We start from the raw sequence: 18,975 nt of genomic DNA on the forward strand, positions 1-18,975 counted from the left end.
GATCTTTAGGCAGCTCTGTACATCGGACATGAGGGCCAAGTGATGGTTTTTCCTGTAGCCATGATCATTAAAGCCTATTTCAGAGCTTTGGGGATTTCTCTCATACTGTTTCCTTGCTCTCACTCTCAGTTCCTAGCTGGGCAAGCTGCTTTAAATCCTCTCCTTACTTACTTCTGATGCTTCCTGTCTCTTTTCTGATGAATCCAAGCATTCTCTACTAGTTAGTTTCTTCAGAATATTGCCATCTACTTGCTAATCTGGCTCTTCTCCATGGAGGAGGCACATAATACTTGTGTCTAGTCAGCCATCTTGATCCCTCCAATTTCTCTACTATTTCTGACAATTGCATGTGAATCTACAATTATTTCAAAATAAAAAGGTTAATTTTTTTCTCTTTACTATACTTCTGTTGAAGTTTAAAGACCTCATTATACACTGAATCTTATACAAACACTATTTTCTTCAAGAGTTTAGAACTCCGTGTGGTGCACACTTTGCCTTTGTTGGGCCTTTTAAAAATATTCCTGCCTGGTCCCAGGTGCTGCAGGTAACCTAGGGAAGCATATAAGAGTTCTCCTTCAAGATGGGAAACCTTCTTCCTGCCCCATATTTCTGGCTGGAGGGCTGGAGGACCAATAATGGACACCTCAGAGAATGGGGAAGTGTTAGGGAAATTGTGGAAAAGATGAAGCTTAAAAGAGCTATCCCACAAAGTGGTTAATGAACTCCTGGGCTCAACTCTGAGTTTAGCATGTGTCAATCTTACTCTAAATAGCCCACGAAAGGCTTTGGGAATTTAATTACAGACTGGACCACTGCCCATGTCTCAGACTGTTCACTGGATTTCACACACATAAAACAGATTCAAATTATACAGTGAAGTCTTTGAGAACTGAACAGACCTGTAACCAAACCCCACAAAAGGTGTACTGAAACTTGCAGCCTTAACCTGACTAAATCACATGCTTGTTTTAAAAATAAAATCAAAATTATTATTAGAGTTTAAACAAGACTCAGAATCTCATAGCATAATATTTAAAATATCTAGGATATGATTTAAAGCTATTTAGAGAATAAAGAACCAGGAAAACCACAACCTGCAAGAAGAGAATAGAAATCAGGCAAAACCCTGAGGTAACATAGATGCTGGAATTATCAAAGACTTAAAAACAGCTATTATAACTATATTAAGTTTTTATTGCTGCTATAACAAATTACCACAAATTTAGTGGCCTAAACAATGCAAATTTATTATATTAGACTTCTGGAGGCCAGAATTCCAAAATGGATCTCACTGGGCTAAAATCAAGGTATTAGCAAGGCTGCATTTTCTTCTGGAAGCTCTAGGAGAGAATCTGTTTTCCTTGGCTCCTCCATCTTCAAAACCACATGGAGCAACACTGTGCTAAATCTTTTTCACACTGCTGTCTCTTTGGTTCTTCCTTTTCTGCCTCTGTCTTCTACTTTTAAAGACTCTCGTAATTACATTTGACTCACCTGTATAATTTAAGATAATCTTCCCCATCTCGAGGTCAGCTAATTAGCAAGCAGAATTTACGCCTTCAATCTTAGTTCCCTTTGCCATGTAACTTAACATGTTCACAGGCTTTGGAGAAGAGGACATCAATATCTTATCCTTGTTCTTCAATAGGTAAAGTTTTCTTTCCTGTCTGGCTTCTATCATAATTTTATGCTTTGTCTTTGATTTTTCTGAAATTTGACATGACATGCCTAGATGTAGATTGGTATTTTTCCTGCTTGGTGCCCTCTGAGCTTCCTGGATCTATGGGTTGGTATCTATAATTAATTTTGGAAAAATTTCAGTCATTATTTCTTCAAATAGTTTTTCTGTTCCTTTCTCTTTATTCTCCTTTTGGCATTTCCCATTATGTGTATTTATACCTGTTGTATTTGTCCCACAGTTCTTGGATATTCTGTTCTTTTTTTCATGCTTTTTCTCTTGTTTTTAGTTTGGGACATTTCTATTGACATACCTTCAAGCTCTCTTATTTTTTACATGACTACGTTCGGTCTGTTCATGAGTTCATCAAAGGTGTTCTTTATTCTGATTCAGTGATTTTGATTTCTAGCATTTCCTTTTGATTGTTTCTTAGAGTTGCCTTGTCTCTACATACATCACCCATCTGTTTCTCTTGTTGTGTATATTTTTTGTTAGAGCCCTAAGTATTAATGCTTCAATCATAGTTATTTTAAATTCCTGGCCTGATAATTTCAAAATCTCTGCTATAACTAAGTTTGGTTCTGATGCTTGCATTGTCCCTTTAGATGGCACTTATTTTTCCTCTGCATGCCTTGTAATTTTTATTGACATCTGGATATGATGTAGTTGGTAAACTGGAGCTGAGCTTGTGGTTAGGAGTTAGACTGTGTTTACTGTTTACTGTAGATATCGTGTCAGAGGCTACAATTTCCTCCAGTGCCCATGTTTATGTTTCTCCTAGAGACTTCATCCTTGGGTATTTCTAGGGACCCCTTTTTAAATAGAGTCTGAGGCTTGCAGTGCTTTTCAATATAATCCTCTTTTTCTATACAGGATTCCTATTGAATTGGTTGTAAGATGTGCAGGAGGGGAAGCATTCTGTAGTACTACGATTTAGTCTCAGTATTTTAGTGAGCTTGTGCCCTAAGATTGTGACCTTCATAAGTGTTTGTTAGCTTCCTGTTTTCCCATACCCACATCAATCCTTAGGTGAAATAAGAAAGCCAGAGGGGAGCTGGGTTTGCGTATTTTCCATACCCCAGGTTGATCAGGTGTTGGTAAAACCCAACTTGGTTAGGCTCTGGTAACATAGTTCCCCTTGTTCTCCTTGTTAAGGAAAACAGGGAGTTCTGAGACATTTAAAAATGGTGGCATCAGAACTAAAAAAAAAGAGAGAACAAAGAGCAAACAGTTATTAAAATGGTAGACTTAAATCAAAGCACATTAATAAGAACACTAAATATAAATAGTCCAAACACATCAATGATAAAACAGTGACTGTCAGAATGTATAAAAAAGAAGAAATCAAGCTGGGCATAGTGGCTCACGTCAGTAATCCTAGCACTTTGGGAGGCTGAGGCTGGCAGATTGCTTGAACTCAGGAGGTTAAGACCTGCCTGGACAACATGGTGAAACCCCAATTGTACAAAAGACACAAAAAATAGCCAGGTGCTGGTGGCTCACACTACCTGGGAGGCTGAGATGGGTGGATGACCTAAGCCTGGGAGGTCAAGGATCCAATGAACCCTGATCATGCCACTGCAATTCAGCCTAGGTGACAGAGTGAGACTCCATATTAAAAAAAAAGAAAAGAAATCAACCATAAGCTAGCATCCATCTTAAATATAAAGATATAGGTATATTAAATGTAAAATGACAAAAATAGATATGCCATGCAAATCCTAAACAAAATAATGCTTGTATGAATTTATTAATATCAGACAAAATAGATTTCAGAACCAGGAAAATTACCAAGAACAAATGAGATCATTATGTAATGATAAAGGTGACGATTCACCCAAAATACATAACGACCAATACATGTGTGTACATCTAATAGCAGAGCTGCAAAATATTTGAAGAAAATCATATATAAATAAAAAGAAAGGAAAATTCAGAATCATAGTCAACAACATTAACATTCTTCTGAGCAATTGATAAAATATGTAGAGAGAAAGTCAGTTTAGTGGGTTGAATGATGGCCCCCTAAAAATGTATCTACCTGAAACCCCTGAATATGACCTACAATAGTCCTCCTTAAATCTACTGAATATATGTTCCAAGACTGCAGTGCATGCCTGAAACCGCAGAGAGTACCAAATCCTATATGGTGTAAATGCTGTTTTTTCTTATACATATATACCTATGATAAAGTTTAATTTATAAATTAGGCACAGTGAGAGATTAACAAAAATAACTAAAATAGAACAATTGTAACAACATACTGTAATAAAAGTTATATAAATGCAGTTTCTCTCTCTGTCTCTTTCTCTCTTTCAAAATATTTTATTGTACTATACTCATCTGTTTTTGGACCATGTTTGACCATGAGTAACTAAAGCCATGGATAAGGAAGTGCCACTATATTTAGAAAAAGACTCTTTGATGATGTAAATAAGTTAAAGGGCTCAAGATGTGATCATCCTGGATTAAGGGGGATCCTAAATCCTTTTAAGAGAAGAAGAGGGTAAAATAAACACAGAGGGGAAGGTTACATAAAAATGGAGGCAGAGATTGAAGTAAAATAAGAAACGTATAGAATATATTCTTCCTCAAAGCCTCCATAAGGAACCCACCCTGTTGACACCTTGATCTCAGACTTCTGTCCTCCAGAACTATAAGAGAATAAATTTATGTTGTTTTAAGTCACTAAATTTGTGATGATTTGTGATGTTAGCCCCATGAAACTAACATGGTCAGCAAAAATATACAAGAACTAGAGAGCACAACCCTTCAACTAAATCTGACTGACATTCATAAAACACTTCCTCCAACAACAGTGGAATATACATTCTTTCCCAGTGCACATGAAACATGTACCACATTGTCCTCTGTTGCCTGCCTTGTTGATACAGAAAATGATAATATGATTTTTAAAAGTCAAGTGAGGGGATAGCAGAAGGAAAAACTCTAAAATTGAACCATGAAATAATAAGTATTGATTATATCTAGTTAATTTTTAAGCCAGTGACTCCTAAAGGAAGCCATCTCCTGGCAGGAGAGGAAGTCACACTACATGGAAACCAATTTCGATGATTTGAAACCAATTATGATGATTCCATAACCAAAAACCAATTAGTATTGATTTTTGATATTTAATTTGTCACACTGAAAAATGTAAAATAAGCCATAGTAATTTATATTGAAAAGCAAGCCCTATTATTTGCTGATAATATATTATTTTCCCTTTCAATATTTCAGTTCTTGTTCAGCTTGGAAAACCATATTACCCTGAACCAAGGGAACATCTTCAAAAAATTGTCACACTCTGAAGCACTATTGTGTCCAGCAGTTTCACCAAAAGAGACTGAACTGAGAATAAAGGAAATCATGGAGAAACTAGACCAGCAGATCCCACCCAGACCTTTCACCCATGTGAACACCACCACCAGTGCCACACATAGCACAGCCACTATCCTCAACCCTCGAGACATGTACTGCAGGGGGGACCAGCTGGACATCCTGCTGGAGGTGAGGGACCACTTGGGACGCAGGAAGCAATATGGCGGAGATTTCCTGAGGGCCAGGATGTCCTCCCCAACTCTGATGGCAGGTGCTTCGGGAAAGGTGACTGACTTCAACAACGGCACCTACCTGATCAGCTTCACTCTGTTCTGGGAGGGCCTGGTCTCCCTGTCTCTGCTGCTCATCCACCCCAGTGAAGGGGCATCAGCTCTCTGGAGGGCAAGGAACCAAGGCTGTGATAGGGTCATCTTTATTGGACTGTTTGCCAACAGAACCTCCAATGTCTTCACTGAATGTGGCCTGACCCTAAACACAAATGCTGAACTGTGCCAGTACATGGATGACAGAGACCAAGAAGCCTTCTACTGTGTGAGGCCTCAACATATGCCCTGTGAGGCTCTGACCCACATGACCACTAGGACAAGAAATATTTCTTATCTTAGCAGGGAAGAATGGAGCCTTTTCCACAGGTAAAGAGGCTTTCAAATACAGTAATAGATAAAAAGAGGTATCCAACCAGGCTTCCTAGTAGTTTTGCCTAATCAAGTTTTTGTATCATGTCAGTTATGTTGACTAAATTATAATTAGGTCCTCTGAGTCAGTTCAGCTTGTAATGGGTTCACAGGGACCCATACAAGTCACCTCTAGAACTATTTGCTAACAGGTGTATAAGCACTTAATATAGACCTATAGTTCTCCATGGTTTGCAATACTTCCAGGTTCAGTAATTTTTTATAGACCTATATTTTCTATAATGTGTTCCATGGAATACAAATCCTATAGAGTATTAATAGATGCTATGCAATAAAAAAAGTGAATGATATCATTGTTCAGTCCAGCTTTACCCCTTACATCCAGTGAATCATTAAGTTCTATATATTATACCTCCCAGCTAAGTCTTGAACCCAGTCATTTCTGTCTACTGCTGTTGCCTCTATCCTTGCATAAGCTGTCATCAGACCTCAGATCACTGCAGCAATCTCTAGAGCTGATTTCTCTACCCTCAGTCTTGTTTCTTCAAATCCATTCTCCACACTGCACCTAGGCTAATGTTTTTGAAATGCAGTTATGTCTTTTACTATTTCCTACTTAAAAGCTATAAGATGATCCCATGGCTCTAAGGGTGAAATTTAAACTCTTTAATATGTTTACAAGGACTTTCCTCTTTTGGCAGCCTCTTGTCTCACCTTCATGCAGACTTGCTCTCTGTCGGGTCAATGGAACTCCTTTTATTTCACAAATGGACCATGTCCTCTCACCTTTGGCATTTCACAGGCTTTGGTTTGGATATCATTTCCTCCAGGAAACATCCCACATCCCTGGGTGAAGTGCTTGTCCTATATTCTTCCTTAGCATTTTCTTCTTCCCCAATATAATTCTTATTACATTATTAATTTTCCAATTTCTATTTAATATCCTCTGTTAAGTTGTAAGCTCTGCAGAGCATTAAGTGTTAACTACTTTTCACCATTCATTTATTTTTTTGTTTTTGAGACCAAGTCTCATTCTGTCACCCAAGCTGGAGTGCAGTGGTGCGATCTCAGCTCACTGCAATCTCTGCTTCCTGAGTACTAGCAATTCTCCTGCCTCAGCCTCTCGAGTAGCTGGGATCACAGGCACCTGCCACCATGCCTGACTAATTTTTGTATCTTTAGTAGAGATGACGTTTCACCACATTGACCAGGCTAGTCTTGAACTCCTGACCTCAGATGATCTGTCCACCTTAGCCTCCCAAAATGCTGAGATTTTAGGCATGAGCCTTCATGCCCAGCCTATTCTTTTAATTTATAAGTAGTCAGTACCTTCTGTATTCCAGACACAGCACTAGGTGTTGGGAATTAACATTCCAGTGCGATAGAAGGACAAAAAGTAAATGAACAGATTTGTAACAGAAAGTCATAAGAGTAAGGGTTTCAAATGTGATGATTGATGATGTTTTAAAATGGTGATCAGGTAAGGCCTGTTTTGAGCAGCAACCTGAGTGAAGTGAGGGAGTAAGCTGTGTGAATTTTCAGGAAATATCATTCTCAAGACAAGGAATAGGACCTGAGGCAAGAGTATGTTGGAATGTTCCAGGAACCATGGTAGGGGTGGAGTGCAGTGAGGCCGGAATGCAGGAAGTGAGGAATACAGAAGATGAGATAGGTAGGCAGGGCCTTAGAAGTCATCTGTGTCTGACAGGAAGTCATTGAGGGCCAGTATTTTGTCTCACAAGCCTAGCACAATGCCTGACACTGAGAAAGTTCTGAATAACTATTTGTTGAATAAAAATATAAGTGAAATAATACAATCTGGAGAAATGATTAAAGTGCTTTCTTTGCAGCAGGACTTCTCAGAAACTTTAATATGTATCCCTTCAAGCAAGACTATAGCATAGAGCATTTCTCAAATTTATTTGGCTACAGACTGTGATGGTGGTCATGTCAGGGTAACCACCTGAGATGTTTATCACCACCTGGGGGTGCCTGTCCTGCAAACCCTGACTCCATGATGGATGAATAAATACATTCAAACACAGAGTACAGTGAACGAGTGGGCTAGGGAGGTCGTCAGCTGCTTTCAGAGGGCAATTGCAGCTACCCAACCCCCCACTAGCTGTTTCTCCTCACATTTATTCAGTATAGATTTAATAACAGAATTTCTAAGTCAACATGCTTATGGATAGTTAAAAGAGTGGTTTTACGAATGATAAAAGGTTTGGTTCTGGGGCCCAGAGAAAATGCCATTAATGGGTAATTTCCCTGGTCGACCTCCCCTCCAGAGGCCCATAGGGCACAAAGTTTACATGAGTAAACAAGCTAGTTGAGTAGAGACAAAGGAATGTAGGGTAAAGTTTCACTGGGGAAGCTTCTATTATCCCTAATCTTTACCCTATGACCTAATGTTCCAAGGTAAGAACTGGCCACCTTCAGCCTGTTCCATTATTACAAGTTATGAAAACCTTTCAGCCTTACAAATTGTTTGAGACTATATCTTATCACTTTCCCTAATATTTCCCTTAATATTTTGCCAGCCACCCTGAGTGAATCCCAACAACAGACCACTTATTTTATGGTTCATTTACAAGAGATTTTCATTCCACAGTTTGGGAACTGCTGCTATAGAAAGGCTTTAGTTTTCTTATATGTGTTCAAAAGGGCAGATTTCCAGGATAGCACAATATCCTGGAAATTCAAGTTCAAATCCAATGTAAGCATTATGATGACACAGAGGGCTGGGTACAACTGGCCCTACATCACTACAGGCTCTCCCTTTCACTCCTACATCACCTTCATTTCTTTACATTTTCCTGATCAAGGTATGGAAAAATCTCTTTATCCCCTATGGCTCAGCTAAAAGAATCTGGGATTTTTAAAATAAATGTTTATGAAGCAAAGGAAAAATGATCATAGAAACATAAAGATCTTCCTGTCTTGAAGGTCTCAGAATGATGTCTTAGGTCTAAGGGCGGGGGCCACCAGTGCCTGATTCTATATTCCCTGTTGGCTACAGCTTGATCCCTCTTGAGGTAGTCCTCAATGAAGCCTGAGTTGGAGGTACCATCCTTGCACAGTTCCTGACTGTGTCTCAGGAAATCCAGAGTCCCTAGTCTGGCAGACAGGCACATATTTTGGGTTCTAATCATGCTTCTCAAGGGTGTTGTGCTCATGACGGTAATCATGATAGTAACCTGCTTTATTTCCCAACAGATATAAGTCCTTCCCAGATCCCCTGCTCTATTCAAGCTATCAAGTTCTTCTCCCCCCACTGCATGGAAAGAGAGATTTCCGTCTCCTTACAGTTGATGTAGTGCATATGCAAGGAACAGCTGATTACATATCCAAGAAGTCTCATGGACCATTCTATTGCTAAGCTCTAGGGCCCCTTCCTAGACCCAAGCCCAGTTCTTTGACATCTTTCCTGCTCACCAGTACAAGGACTAAGCCAGTTTCTGTTTCATTTGTAACATAGTACAGTCGACCCTTGAACAACCCAGATTTGAACTGCACAAATCCACTTATATCCAAAGATTTTTCAACCAAATGTGGGTCAAAAATATAATATTCACAGGAGGCAAAAACCTACATATATGGAGAGCTGACTTTTCACATACTTGGGTTCTGTGGGGCTGAAGGCAGGACTTGAGCTTTTCATATGCTGATTTTTGTAGATGTGGTGGGGGTCCTGGAACCAGTCTCCTGCATATACTGAGGGATGACTGGAAATACATTTTCCCACTTCAGTTCTCTCTCCCAGCCCCGGCTGCAGAATCAGAAATGTTACTTCCTAAGATATTTATTTCTTCAAATTAAAAAAAGTCTTTTTCTTTTTAAGAGTTTTATGGATAATCATGATAAAAAAAATAAATGAAGAGTTACCATAGGAGAAGACATTACCATAGGTAACACAGTTGTTCACAATTCTATTGTGGTCTAATAAATTATAGACCCCTTTTTAAAATTTAATGCACATACACAATTACAAAAACAGGAGACATTAAAATGAATTTCTTTATACCATTAATACATAGTTTTAATCCTAATTTTAATGTAGCATCAAAGCTTTCTTTGGTAACCAAATTTACAAGGTAGCCAGGTCTCGATCTCTTTTGTTATCCTCAGGCTTACCTGAGATTGGTATGGGAGAATAGAGGTTTGGTCAAGCTCCAGTTTCTTAGAGACTAATCTTAGTCTTGTGCCAAAAATAGGTCTGATGGGATCCCCAGTAATAATAATTGCAATGATTTGTTGAGCACCTACTATATGTCAATGTTTATTTAGATGCCTCCTTTATATTATACCATTAATCCTCCGTAAAAGACTCTGGAGTGACTATTATTATGCTCATTTTATAGATGAGGAAATTTAGGCGTATTAAATAGGTTGGCCAAAGTCACATATCCAGTTAAGTTGCAGAGTCAGAACTGGATTCTCAGTTGGCCTTATTCTAAAGTCAGTGGGCCCTAGTACTGTCTTGCATGACTCCACCACTCCACGCAGCCATCACGTCTAGCCACCCTGACCACTCAGTTCTTCAGTTCTCTGGCCTTCTTGATGAAGGGGATATTATCCTCGCTTGACTTAAAAACTCATTTCCTGAGACTCAGGAAATTCTTCTCAATCTTAGAAAGTACTTTCTCTATCCCTCTTGAAGGTTTCTGTGGCTCTGGCTCTGAAAGGGCATACCTCCCCCCAGGTGGATTTCATTCTGATAGAATGCAGTTTGGCCAGACATAGTCACCATAGTCATTGGGACTGATACCTTGAGGTGAAGCTCACTGTGCTGGGCACTTGAAATACTATAGTGAATAATATTGACTTGATTCCTATCTGAGGGAGATAACAGACTATGAAAAATAGACTCCTGGGAACTCATGAAGGTGAAGAGTAGAGGAAGATGAATCTGGTGATGTAGACAGCTTCATCCTTTATTGGATAGGAGATTTTTATGGTAGTTAGGGAGGTTTTCCTGTAGGTTGATGACAGAAAGTCATGGAGACATTTTACATAGGGGAAATAAAACAGGTAGCATGGAGGTTCTATTTAGGTGGGATAAACCAAAAGGGCAGAATGATAGTATTATGATAATCTAGGACAGGGTTCTCAAAGTAATGTCCCTGGCCCACTGACTTTGGGTTTGCCCAAGAGCTTGTTATTGTAGAAGTCCAAATTCTTGAGAATTTGCCCCAGAACGATTGAATCAGAAATTCTGGGGGTGAGTCTCGGCAATTGGAGTTGTAATAAGTATTGCAGGTAATTCTGATGAACGCTAAAGTTTGAGAAGCACTGGCCTAGGAAAACGTTGATGAGGGCCTGAATTACTACAGACGGAAAAGGTGGAGAGGATGGTTTGTGGTAGACAGCCATTTAGAAGGTAAAATTAAAAGAAGGATATATAGATAGATTGATAGATATATATATATATAGATAGATATTAGATAGATTTGGTAGATTGCATATGGAGGGTGAGTGACTTTCTCTGGATCTCTAGATTACCTGCCATTAGCAGAGGAAGAGCTTTCCAGAATCCTGACCCACTTACTTCCCCAGGATATCTTAAATATATCAAAATAATGGGGAAAAGGCATTTGGACAAGAGTGGTTTAACCCATCTAAACCAGTAATTCTTACTTTATTAACTGGGTAGATATTAAGTTAATTTATTTTTCCATTTCTTGCAGGTCGAACATAGGAGTTGAAATGATGAAGAACTTTACCCCCATTGAAGTCGTACCATGTAGCAGTAAGTCTGGAGTGTTGTTGCCTGCCATGATCACAATTTATTCACTTAAAGGACATGCTTACTTAGAGATATTTATTCCACATTAACCATTTGATCTCTCATTTCCTGGGACAAATTATATCAACCACCTTGGGTTTTAGAGAAGGGATTTTATTCTTGAAAATTATTTTCATGTCAATTTAAACCAATTTTCACCCCAAGTCAGATATAAAAGGCTAGGGAAACCATTAATTTCAGTGGAACCTTCTAAAAATGTACATGCTATTTGTATTTAAATTTGAGATTTATTCCTCCAGAGCCAATGATCAGGTGCTGTTGCTATGTGAAAAATGTCTAAGATGAGCTGCACAGATTCAGAGTTAGGACATTTTTTTGGTGGTTTCTCATTTCTCATTTAGCCAAGCCATCTTACTTAAAGTTCTATGAACTAGAAATTTCTTAGATTTTTTCTCTCAATTTAATAACATGAACTTTAATTGTCAACACAAAACCATTTCATTCGTAGATGTGATGTTTCTGCTACACTGGAAATAAAGTGAATTTCAAAATTAAAGTAAAGCAAAAGACTTCCATTATAACAATCAGTGGGATATACATTTACTCATTACCCCTTTTTCATGCATTCAGCAAATGTTTACTGAGGACCTACTGTATACAAAGAACTTTGCTAGGTCCTATGGAAAACATAAACACAAATAAATCATGAACCCAGATTTAAAGCTCACAATCTATGAGGAAGACAGATCCCTTCTCTGCCAGGGCAACTGTCATTCACACCCAACTTTTACACTGAAGCAAGTTCTTAGACTCTTGAGGCAACTTAATGCTCATAACACCTCTTTTGTTTCCCTCTTGCCTGGACAGTAATTTCTAGTAAAGCCAGGTAGTTTCTTGGAAGATAGTACCAGACTGTAATTTTTGAAGCCAATTACAAATCTGATGTAATTCAATATGAATAAATGTAAGTTCCTAAATGTATACGCCATACCCCAACAATGCATGTAGATGACAAAGAAGATGTGCATATTAAGTGGTGAATATAAAAGTGGCCTCAGAAACTTGCCTAGGGGAAAACTCAATAGGAGTCAGTAAATACAGTTTAGGCTTTTTTTTTTTTTTTTTTAGCTAGGATTACAGGCACCTGCCTCTACGCCCAGCTAATTTTTATATTTTTAGTAGAGATGGGGTTTCGATATGTTGGCCAGGCTGGTCTCGAACTCTTGACCTGTGACTCGCCCACCTCAGTCTCCCAAAGTGCTGGGATTACAAGCATGAGCCACCGTGCCCAGCCCCTTCCAGAAGAATTTTAAGAACAGCCTGTCAAGTTCCATAAAATATCTTGTTGGGTTTTTGCTTAGAATTGTACTGAATTTTTAGATTTGAGAAAACTTATCAGCTTTATATCAAACTACCCTCTTCATAAAGGACATGGCATCTCTTCCTATTCTTTTTTTTTTTTTTTTGAAAGAAAGAAAAAAAGAGGAGGAAAAAGGAAGAAAAAGGAAGAGAAAGAGGAGGAGGAAAAAGGAAGAAAAAGGAAGAGAAAGAGAGAGAGAGAATGGGAGTATTGCTTTCTTGCCCAGGCTAGAATGCAGTTTAGTAATGGGTATTGAAAACCTCTTTTATACCAATAATTATATTTGATGTAAACAGGAAGGAATAAGGGAAGAAAATAACAAACGAGCAGCCAACCAATATTTCATTTAAACCTATGAAATGCTATGCGATTACTGAGGAGTGATTTACTTCCAATTATGTAGTCACTTATGGAATAGGTGTGAGGTGGTAATGTATGTTGTATGTATTTGAAGTGGAGAGTTCTATAAATGTTTATTAAGTTTACTTGTTCCGGGTCTGAGTTCAAGTCCTGGATGTCCTTGTTAATTTTCTGTCTCGTTGATCTATAAAATCGTTAGCTCTTCTTGTTACATTGATCCTATTGCCATTATGTAATGTCCTTCTTTGCCCCTTTTGCTCTTTGTTACTTTAAAGTCTACTTTATCAGAGGCGGGAATTGCATCTCCTGCTTTTTATTTGTTTATTTTTACTCTCTGATTGGTTGATAAATCTTCCTCCTTCTCTTTGTTTAGGCTATTTTAATAGAGGAGTTTTCAGAAGAGGGAGGTCATGATCCTACTCTTTTCTGTGTTAGTCAGCTCACAGTGAGAATATTACATTCAGTTCTAGACACAACAATTAAGATTTGAGGATTTTAAAAATTATTAGCCAGAGAAGATGATTATGGGACACACAAAATGAACAATGCATGACACTAATTTTGTAAACACATTCAAGCTGCTTTTCCTGGATATGTAGTTTGAGGAAGATGAGATTTACAATTCAGCGAGGCCAATGCCATTGGTGTAATATTTGGCAGGGCCACTGTGCCCTGTTAGTTCATGGTCACACATTGCCTCCTGACTCTGGCTGGCTGTTCCACAGCAGGGTGGCTCTGGGGACAAAGTGGAGGCCAGGGAGACATTGCAAATGCACGAGTCAACTGATCCCCATTCCAAGGAAAACTATTCAGTGACAACTTTTAATTCATCCTTTTAATGTGATTTTATTAAATAAATATTTGTGGAAGAGAGGAGGGCAAAATAGAGCTAAAGAGAAAGGTGGAGGAAAAAGAGGAAAACGAAGGCAAGAATGAGGAACATGTTTCCAAAATGATTTGTGGTAATAAAAATTACTTACTCTGGAAATTTGTATTGCCAGAGAGCGAGAACATAAAAAAGAACTGCCAGATTGGAATGAAGACTCCTTTCCCCAGTGGTTATACTTGGAAAAAAATGTGGATTGCAGCATTTTGTAAACAGATCAAGTTCAATGAAACAAAAAATATAAATGACTGCTTGGAAAGAAAACTTATTTATCTCATGGGAGATTCAACACTGCGTCAGTGGATTTACTACTTACAAAAAGCTGTGAAAAGTATGTATTTAATTTGTATTTTGAAATAATATTTTACTTTTGAAGGTTTTGAAATAATAATTAGAATTATTTTCTTTTCTAATATTTATTTTATTATTTTATTTAATTTGCCAAACTTTTGGCTTCAGGCTTTTATTAAAAATTTAATTTTTATCTTTTCATTCACAAATGTTAATATTTTTCTTCCTCATCATGTATTCTCATAAAAATTTCAAGATTTTGTTAAGACTGTAATGCACCTGGTAAAATTATCCACCTTACATAGGCAGCAATGAATTGTAGTTATAAGTGATCTTGGTTAGAATTTTATACGTGTTGCTTGCAGTTTAGCATTATGTCATTTTCCTTTTGTTAAAAGATTTACTGATTTGTCTTCCATCAGCCTTAAAATACTTTGATCATCATGGAGCTGGGATCTTTAAGACACATGTTCTTCTGGATGTTGAAAGACATATTTTGATTCAGTGGAAAAAACATGGACAGCCATTTGTTACCAAAAAGCTATTCTCAGTGAAAGATGAAAACTATATCCCACGGGAAATTGACCGGGTAGCAGGAGACAAAAACACGGCCATTGTCATTACCCTTGGCCAGCACTTCAGACCCTTTCCCATCAACATTTTCATCCGTAGGGCCATCAATATTCAAAAGGCCATTGAACGTCTATTCTTGCGAAGCCCAGAGACCAAGGTAATACTTAAAACTGAAAACACCAGAGAGTTACATCAAAATGCAGAAATGTTTAGTGACTTTCATGGCTATATTCAGAATCTTATCATAAGGGATATTTTTGTGAATCTTACTGTGGGCATTATTGATGCCTGGGACATGACAATTGCATATTGCACTAATAATGCCCATCCACCTGATTACGTGATTCAGAATCAGATTGGCATGTTCTTAAACTACATTTGTTAGAGGAAAAATATAACAATAGCACTAGCCACTTTCTATAGATGATCTTACATATATAGCAAAGATAATTTAATGCAATACAAGTTTCGAGGAAACTAAATTTGAAAAAGTTTTATTATAGTTAAATATATATAGCATAAAATTTACCATTTAAGCCATTTTGTTATTTTATTACATTATATTTTTGAGATGGAGTTTCAATCTTGTTGCCCAGACTGTAGTGCAATGACATGATCTCGACTCACTGCAGCCTCTGCCTCCCAGGTTCAAGTGATTCTCCTGCCTCAGCCTCCCACGTAGCTGGGATTACCAGCTCCCACCACCATGCCTGGCTAAGTTTTGTATTGTTTAGTAGAGATGGGTTTCACTATGTTGGCCAGGCTGGTCTTGAACTTCTGACCTCAGGTCTGCCCGCCTCAGCCTCCCACAGTGCTGGGATTACAGGTGTGAGCCACCGTGCCTTATTTTATTTTAATTTTTCAAGACAGTCTCATTCTGTCACCAAGACTAGAGTGCACTGGTGTGATCTCGGCTCACTGCAATCTCTACCTCCCAGGTTCAAGCAATTCTCCTGACTCAGCCTCCCATGTAGTTGGGATCACTGGCGTGCACCACTACACCCAGCTATACACAATTTTTAAGTGTATAATTCAGTGGTATTAAGTTATTTACAGTGTTGTGAAACCGTCATCGTGATCCATCTCTGGCACATTTTTAACATTCCAAAAAGAAACTTGGAACCCATTAAACAATAACTCCCCATTCACTTCTGTCCTTGGCCCATGGCAACCACCATTGTATTTTTTGTACTGAATTTGGCTATATTAGGTAGCTCATATAAGTCAGAACATGCAGTATTTGTCCTTTTCTGTCTGGCTAATTTCACTTAGCATAATGTTTTTAAGGTTCATCTATGTTGTAGCATTTGTCAGAATTTTGCTTCATTTTTAAGGCTGAATAATACTCCATTGTATATATGTACCACATTTTGTTTATCCATTCATTTGTTGATTGACATCTGGGTTGTTTCCCCCTTTTGGCTACTGTGAATAGTGCTACTAGGAAGAGGAAATCAAATTTAAAGGCGTGTCTCCAATGTGAGGATGATGACTGAATAGCAAATGATCATCATCCATAATTTGAAAACATGTACAGCCCAGAAATGCATAGATTCAAGTTTAGATAAATGATTCATGTTTAGAGAAAATGTCATGTATACAGGAAAACTTCGTGGGATCATAATAGCAGTCTTCTTGCTTAGGAAAATTATTTGGAATTTAGTAACCAGTTGTTCTCTAGATTCCAGTAAAACTCATGGATCACAATCCAAAACCCACAGGCTCATTGAGATAAACCAACTTAGCATTATGTTAATGTACAGACCCCAGATCCTTGATTCTTGGACATCCTAAAATATGATGTGGGACCCCCTCCGGAGAGCCTCAAATGACAAATTTTGTCTCTAAATCTTCCAATCATTATAAAGATACACACTCTTTCTATTAATATACTCTAGGTCTCAATAATATATTAGGGAATATTGTTATCAAGGACACTTCCCCTGTTAGGACTGTGTTTCTTAGTTAGAGAAAGTGAAACTATAATGCTGTAACACCAGTAGAAAATCTGGGTCATACAGCTTAGCACTAGACTCCTTAGCATGTTAGAAATTTCTTCCTTGTATCAAGTTACTTATTGATTCTAATTCCTCCTTTAGGAAACTTTCAAAGTAAATTTAATTATTCTTCCAAACATTGCACTGTTTATTGCTTAAATGAATCATCATTTTCCCACTAAGACCACCTTAAATTCCTTCAACCTAGTTCTGATATAATATAGTTACTAGTTTTCTTACTTTACTCTTCACATGCACTGAAGGTTGTCTATATCACTCTAAAACTCACTCTGCAATGTATCTTCTACCCGATCTCTCACCTCAACAAATTGAATGCTTTAATTTAAATGTGATAAATCAGCCCCATGAAAGAGGTTCTATTATTTCTCTTGTTCTAGAATTGCACTGTACAACACAATAGCCATTAGTTGCATATGGCTATTTAAATTTAAATTAAATTAAAAAATTTGTTTCTCAGTTGCACTATTCACATTTCAAGTGTTCAGTAACCACTTGGAGCTAGTGGTACTGTACAGATAGCATAGTATTTGCTTGCATTTTTCTCTAGAGAGTATTTTTAATGTTTTATCATTATAATTGGTTGTATGTTTACAAGTAAATTCCATGATAAATCATAATTTTTTATGGTGAGTAAAAAAAAAATCACCAAATGTTGGTAAGTGTCAAGTCCCTGACTTTTTTTTTTCTTTCTGTGCTTTAGGTTCTGGGGTACATGTGCAGATCATGCAGGATTGTTGCATAGGTACACACATGGCAATGTGGTTTGCTGCCTCCATCTCCCTGTCACCTATATCTGGCATTGCTCCCCGTGTTATCCCTCCCCAACCTCCTGACCCCCCTGCTGTCCCTCCCTTGGTCACCCCAAACAGACCCCAGTTTGTGATGCTCCCCTCCCTTTGTCCCTGTGTTCTCATTGTTCAACATCCGCCTATGAATGAGAACATGCAGTGTTTGATTTTCTGTTCTCGTGTCAGTTTGCTGAGAATTACGGTTTCCAGATTCATCCATGTGCCTATAAAGGACACGAACTCATCATTTCTTATGGCTGCATAGTATTCCATGGTGTATATGTGCCACATTTTCCTTGTCCAATCTATCATTGATGGGCATTTGGGTTAGTTCCAGGTCTTTGCTATTGTAAACAGTGCCGCAGTGAACATACGTGTGCATGTGTCTTTATAGTAGAACAATTTATAATCCTTTGAGTATATACTCAGTAATGGGATTGCTGGGTCAAATGGAATTTCTATTTCTATGTCCTTGAGGAATCACCACACTGTTTTCCACAATGGTTGAACTAGTTTACACTCCCACCAACAGTGTAAGAGTGTTCCTATTTCTCCACATCCTCTCCATTATCTGTTGTCTCCAGATATTTTAATGATTGCCATTTTAACTGGCGTGAGGTGGTATCTCAATCTGGTTTTGATTTGCATTTCTCTAATAGTCAGTGATGATGAGCATTTTTTCATATGTTTGTTGCCCACATAAATGTCTTCTTTTGAAAAGTGTCTGTTCATATCCTTCACTTACTTTTGGATGAGTTTGTTTGTTTTTTTCTTGTAAATCTATTTTAGTTCTTTGTCGATTCTGGATATTAGCCCTTTGTCAGGTGGGTAGATTGCAAAATTTTTTCCCATTCTGTTGGTTGGTGGTTCACTCTAATGATTGTTTCTTTTGCTGTACAGAAGCTCTGGAGTTTAATTAGGTCCCATTTGTCTAATTTGGCTTTTGTTGCCAATGCTTTTGGTGTTTTAGTCATGAAGTCCTTGCCTATGCCTATGTCCTGAATGGTTTTGCCTAGGTTTTCTTCTAGGGTTTTTATGGTGTTAGGTCTTATGTTTAAGTCTTTAATTCATCTGGACCCCTTCCTGACACCTTACACTAAAATCCCTGACTTTTAAGCCATTTACTTGTTGTTTGTTTTTTAAAGAAATCTTGGTATCTAAATATTTCATAATGTTTTGGCTTAAAGTGATAGCTTCAGGTTATTGCAGATATTGACTATATTGCTAATATATATATAAGACTTCGGCCGGGCACGGTGGCTCACGCCTGTAATCCCAGAACTTTAGGAGGCCGA

At 37.9% G+C, this 18,975-nt stretch overlaps 1 protein-coding gene across 4 annotated transcripts in view; it reads left to right on the forward strand.

Annotated features, from left to right (window-relative positions):
- The window catches only part of NXPE2 (neurexophilin and PC-esterase domain family member 2), a 200,021-nt gene extending 184,409 nt beyond the window's left edge, over positions 1-15,612 (forward strand). For all 4 annotated transcript variants that reach the window (XM_012470471.2, XM_012470473.3, XM_012470472.2 and 1 more), the window contains 4 exons: positions 4,922-5,655; positions 11,346-11,407; positions 14,126-14,341; positions 14,724-15,612. In XM_012470471.2, coding sequence (XP_012325894.2) covers positions 4,922-5,655; positions 11,346-11,407; positions 14,126-14,341; positions 14,724-15,259 — 1,548 coding nt within the window. In that variant the 3' untranslated portion in view covers positions 15,260-15,612. The remainder of the gene's footprint in view (positions 1-4,921; positions 5,656-11,345; positions 11,408-14,125; positions 14,342-14,723) is intronic.
- The last annotated feature ends 3,363 nt before the right edge of the window (positions 15,613-18,975 follow it).

The sequence above is a fragment of the Aotus nancymaae genome, unplaced genomic scaffold (assembly GCF_030222135.1).
Source record: "Aotus nancymaae isolate 86718 unplaced genomic scaffold, 86718_ANA_hifiasm-v0.15.2.pri h1tg000012l, whole genome shotgun sequence".
Taxonomy (NCBI): Eukaryota; Metazoa; Chordata; class Mammalia; order Primates; family Aotidae; genus Aotus; species Aotus nancymaae.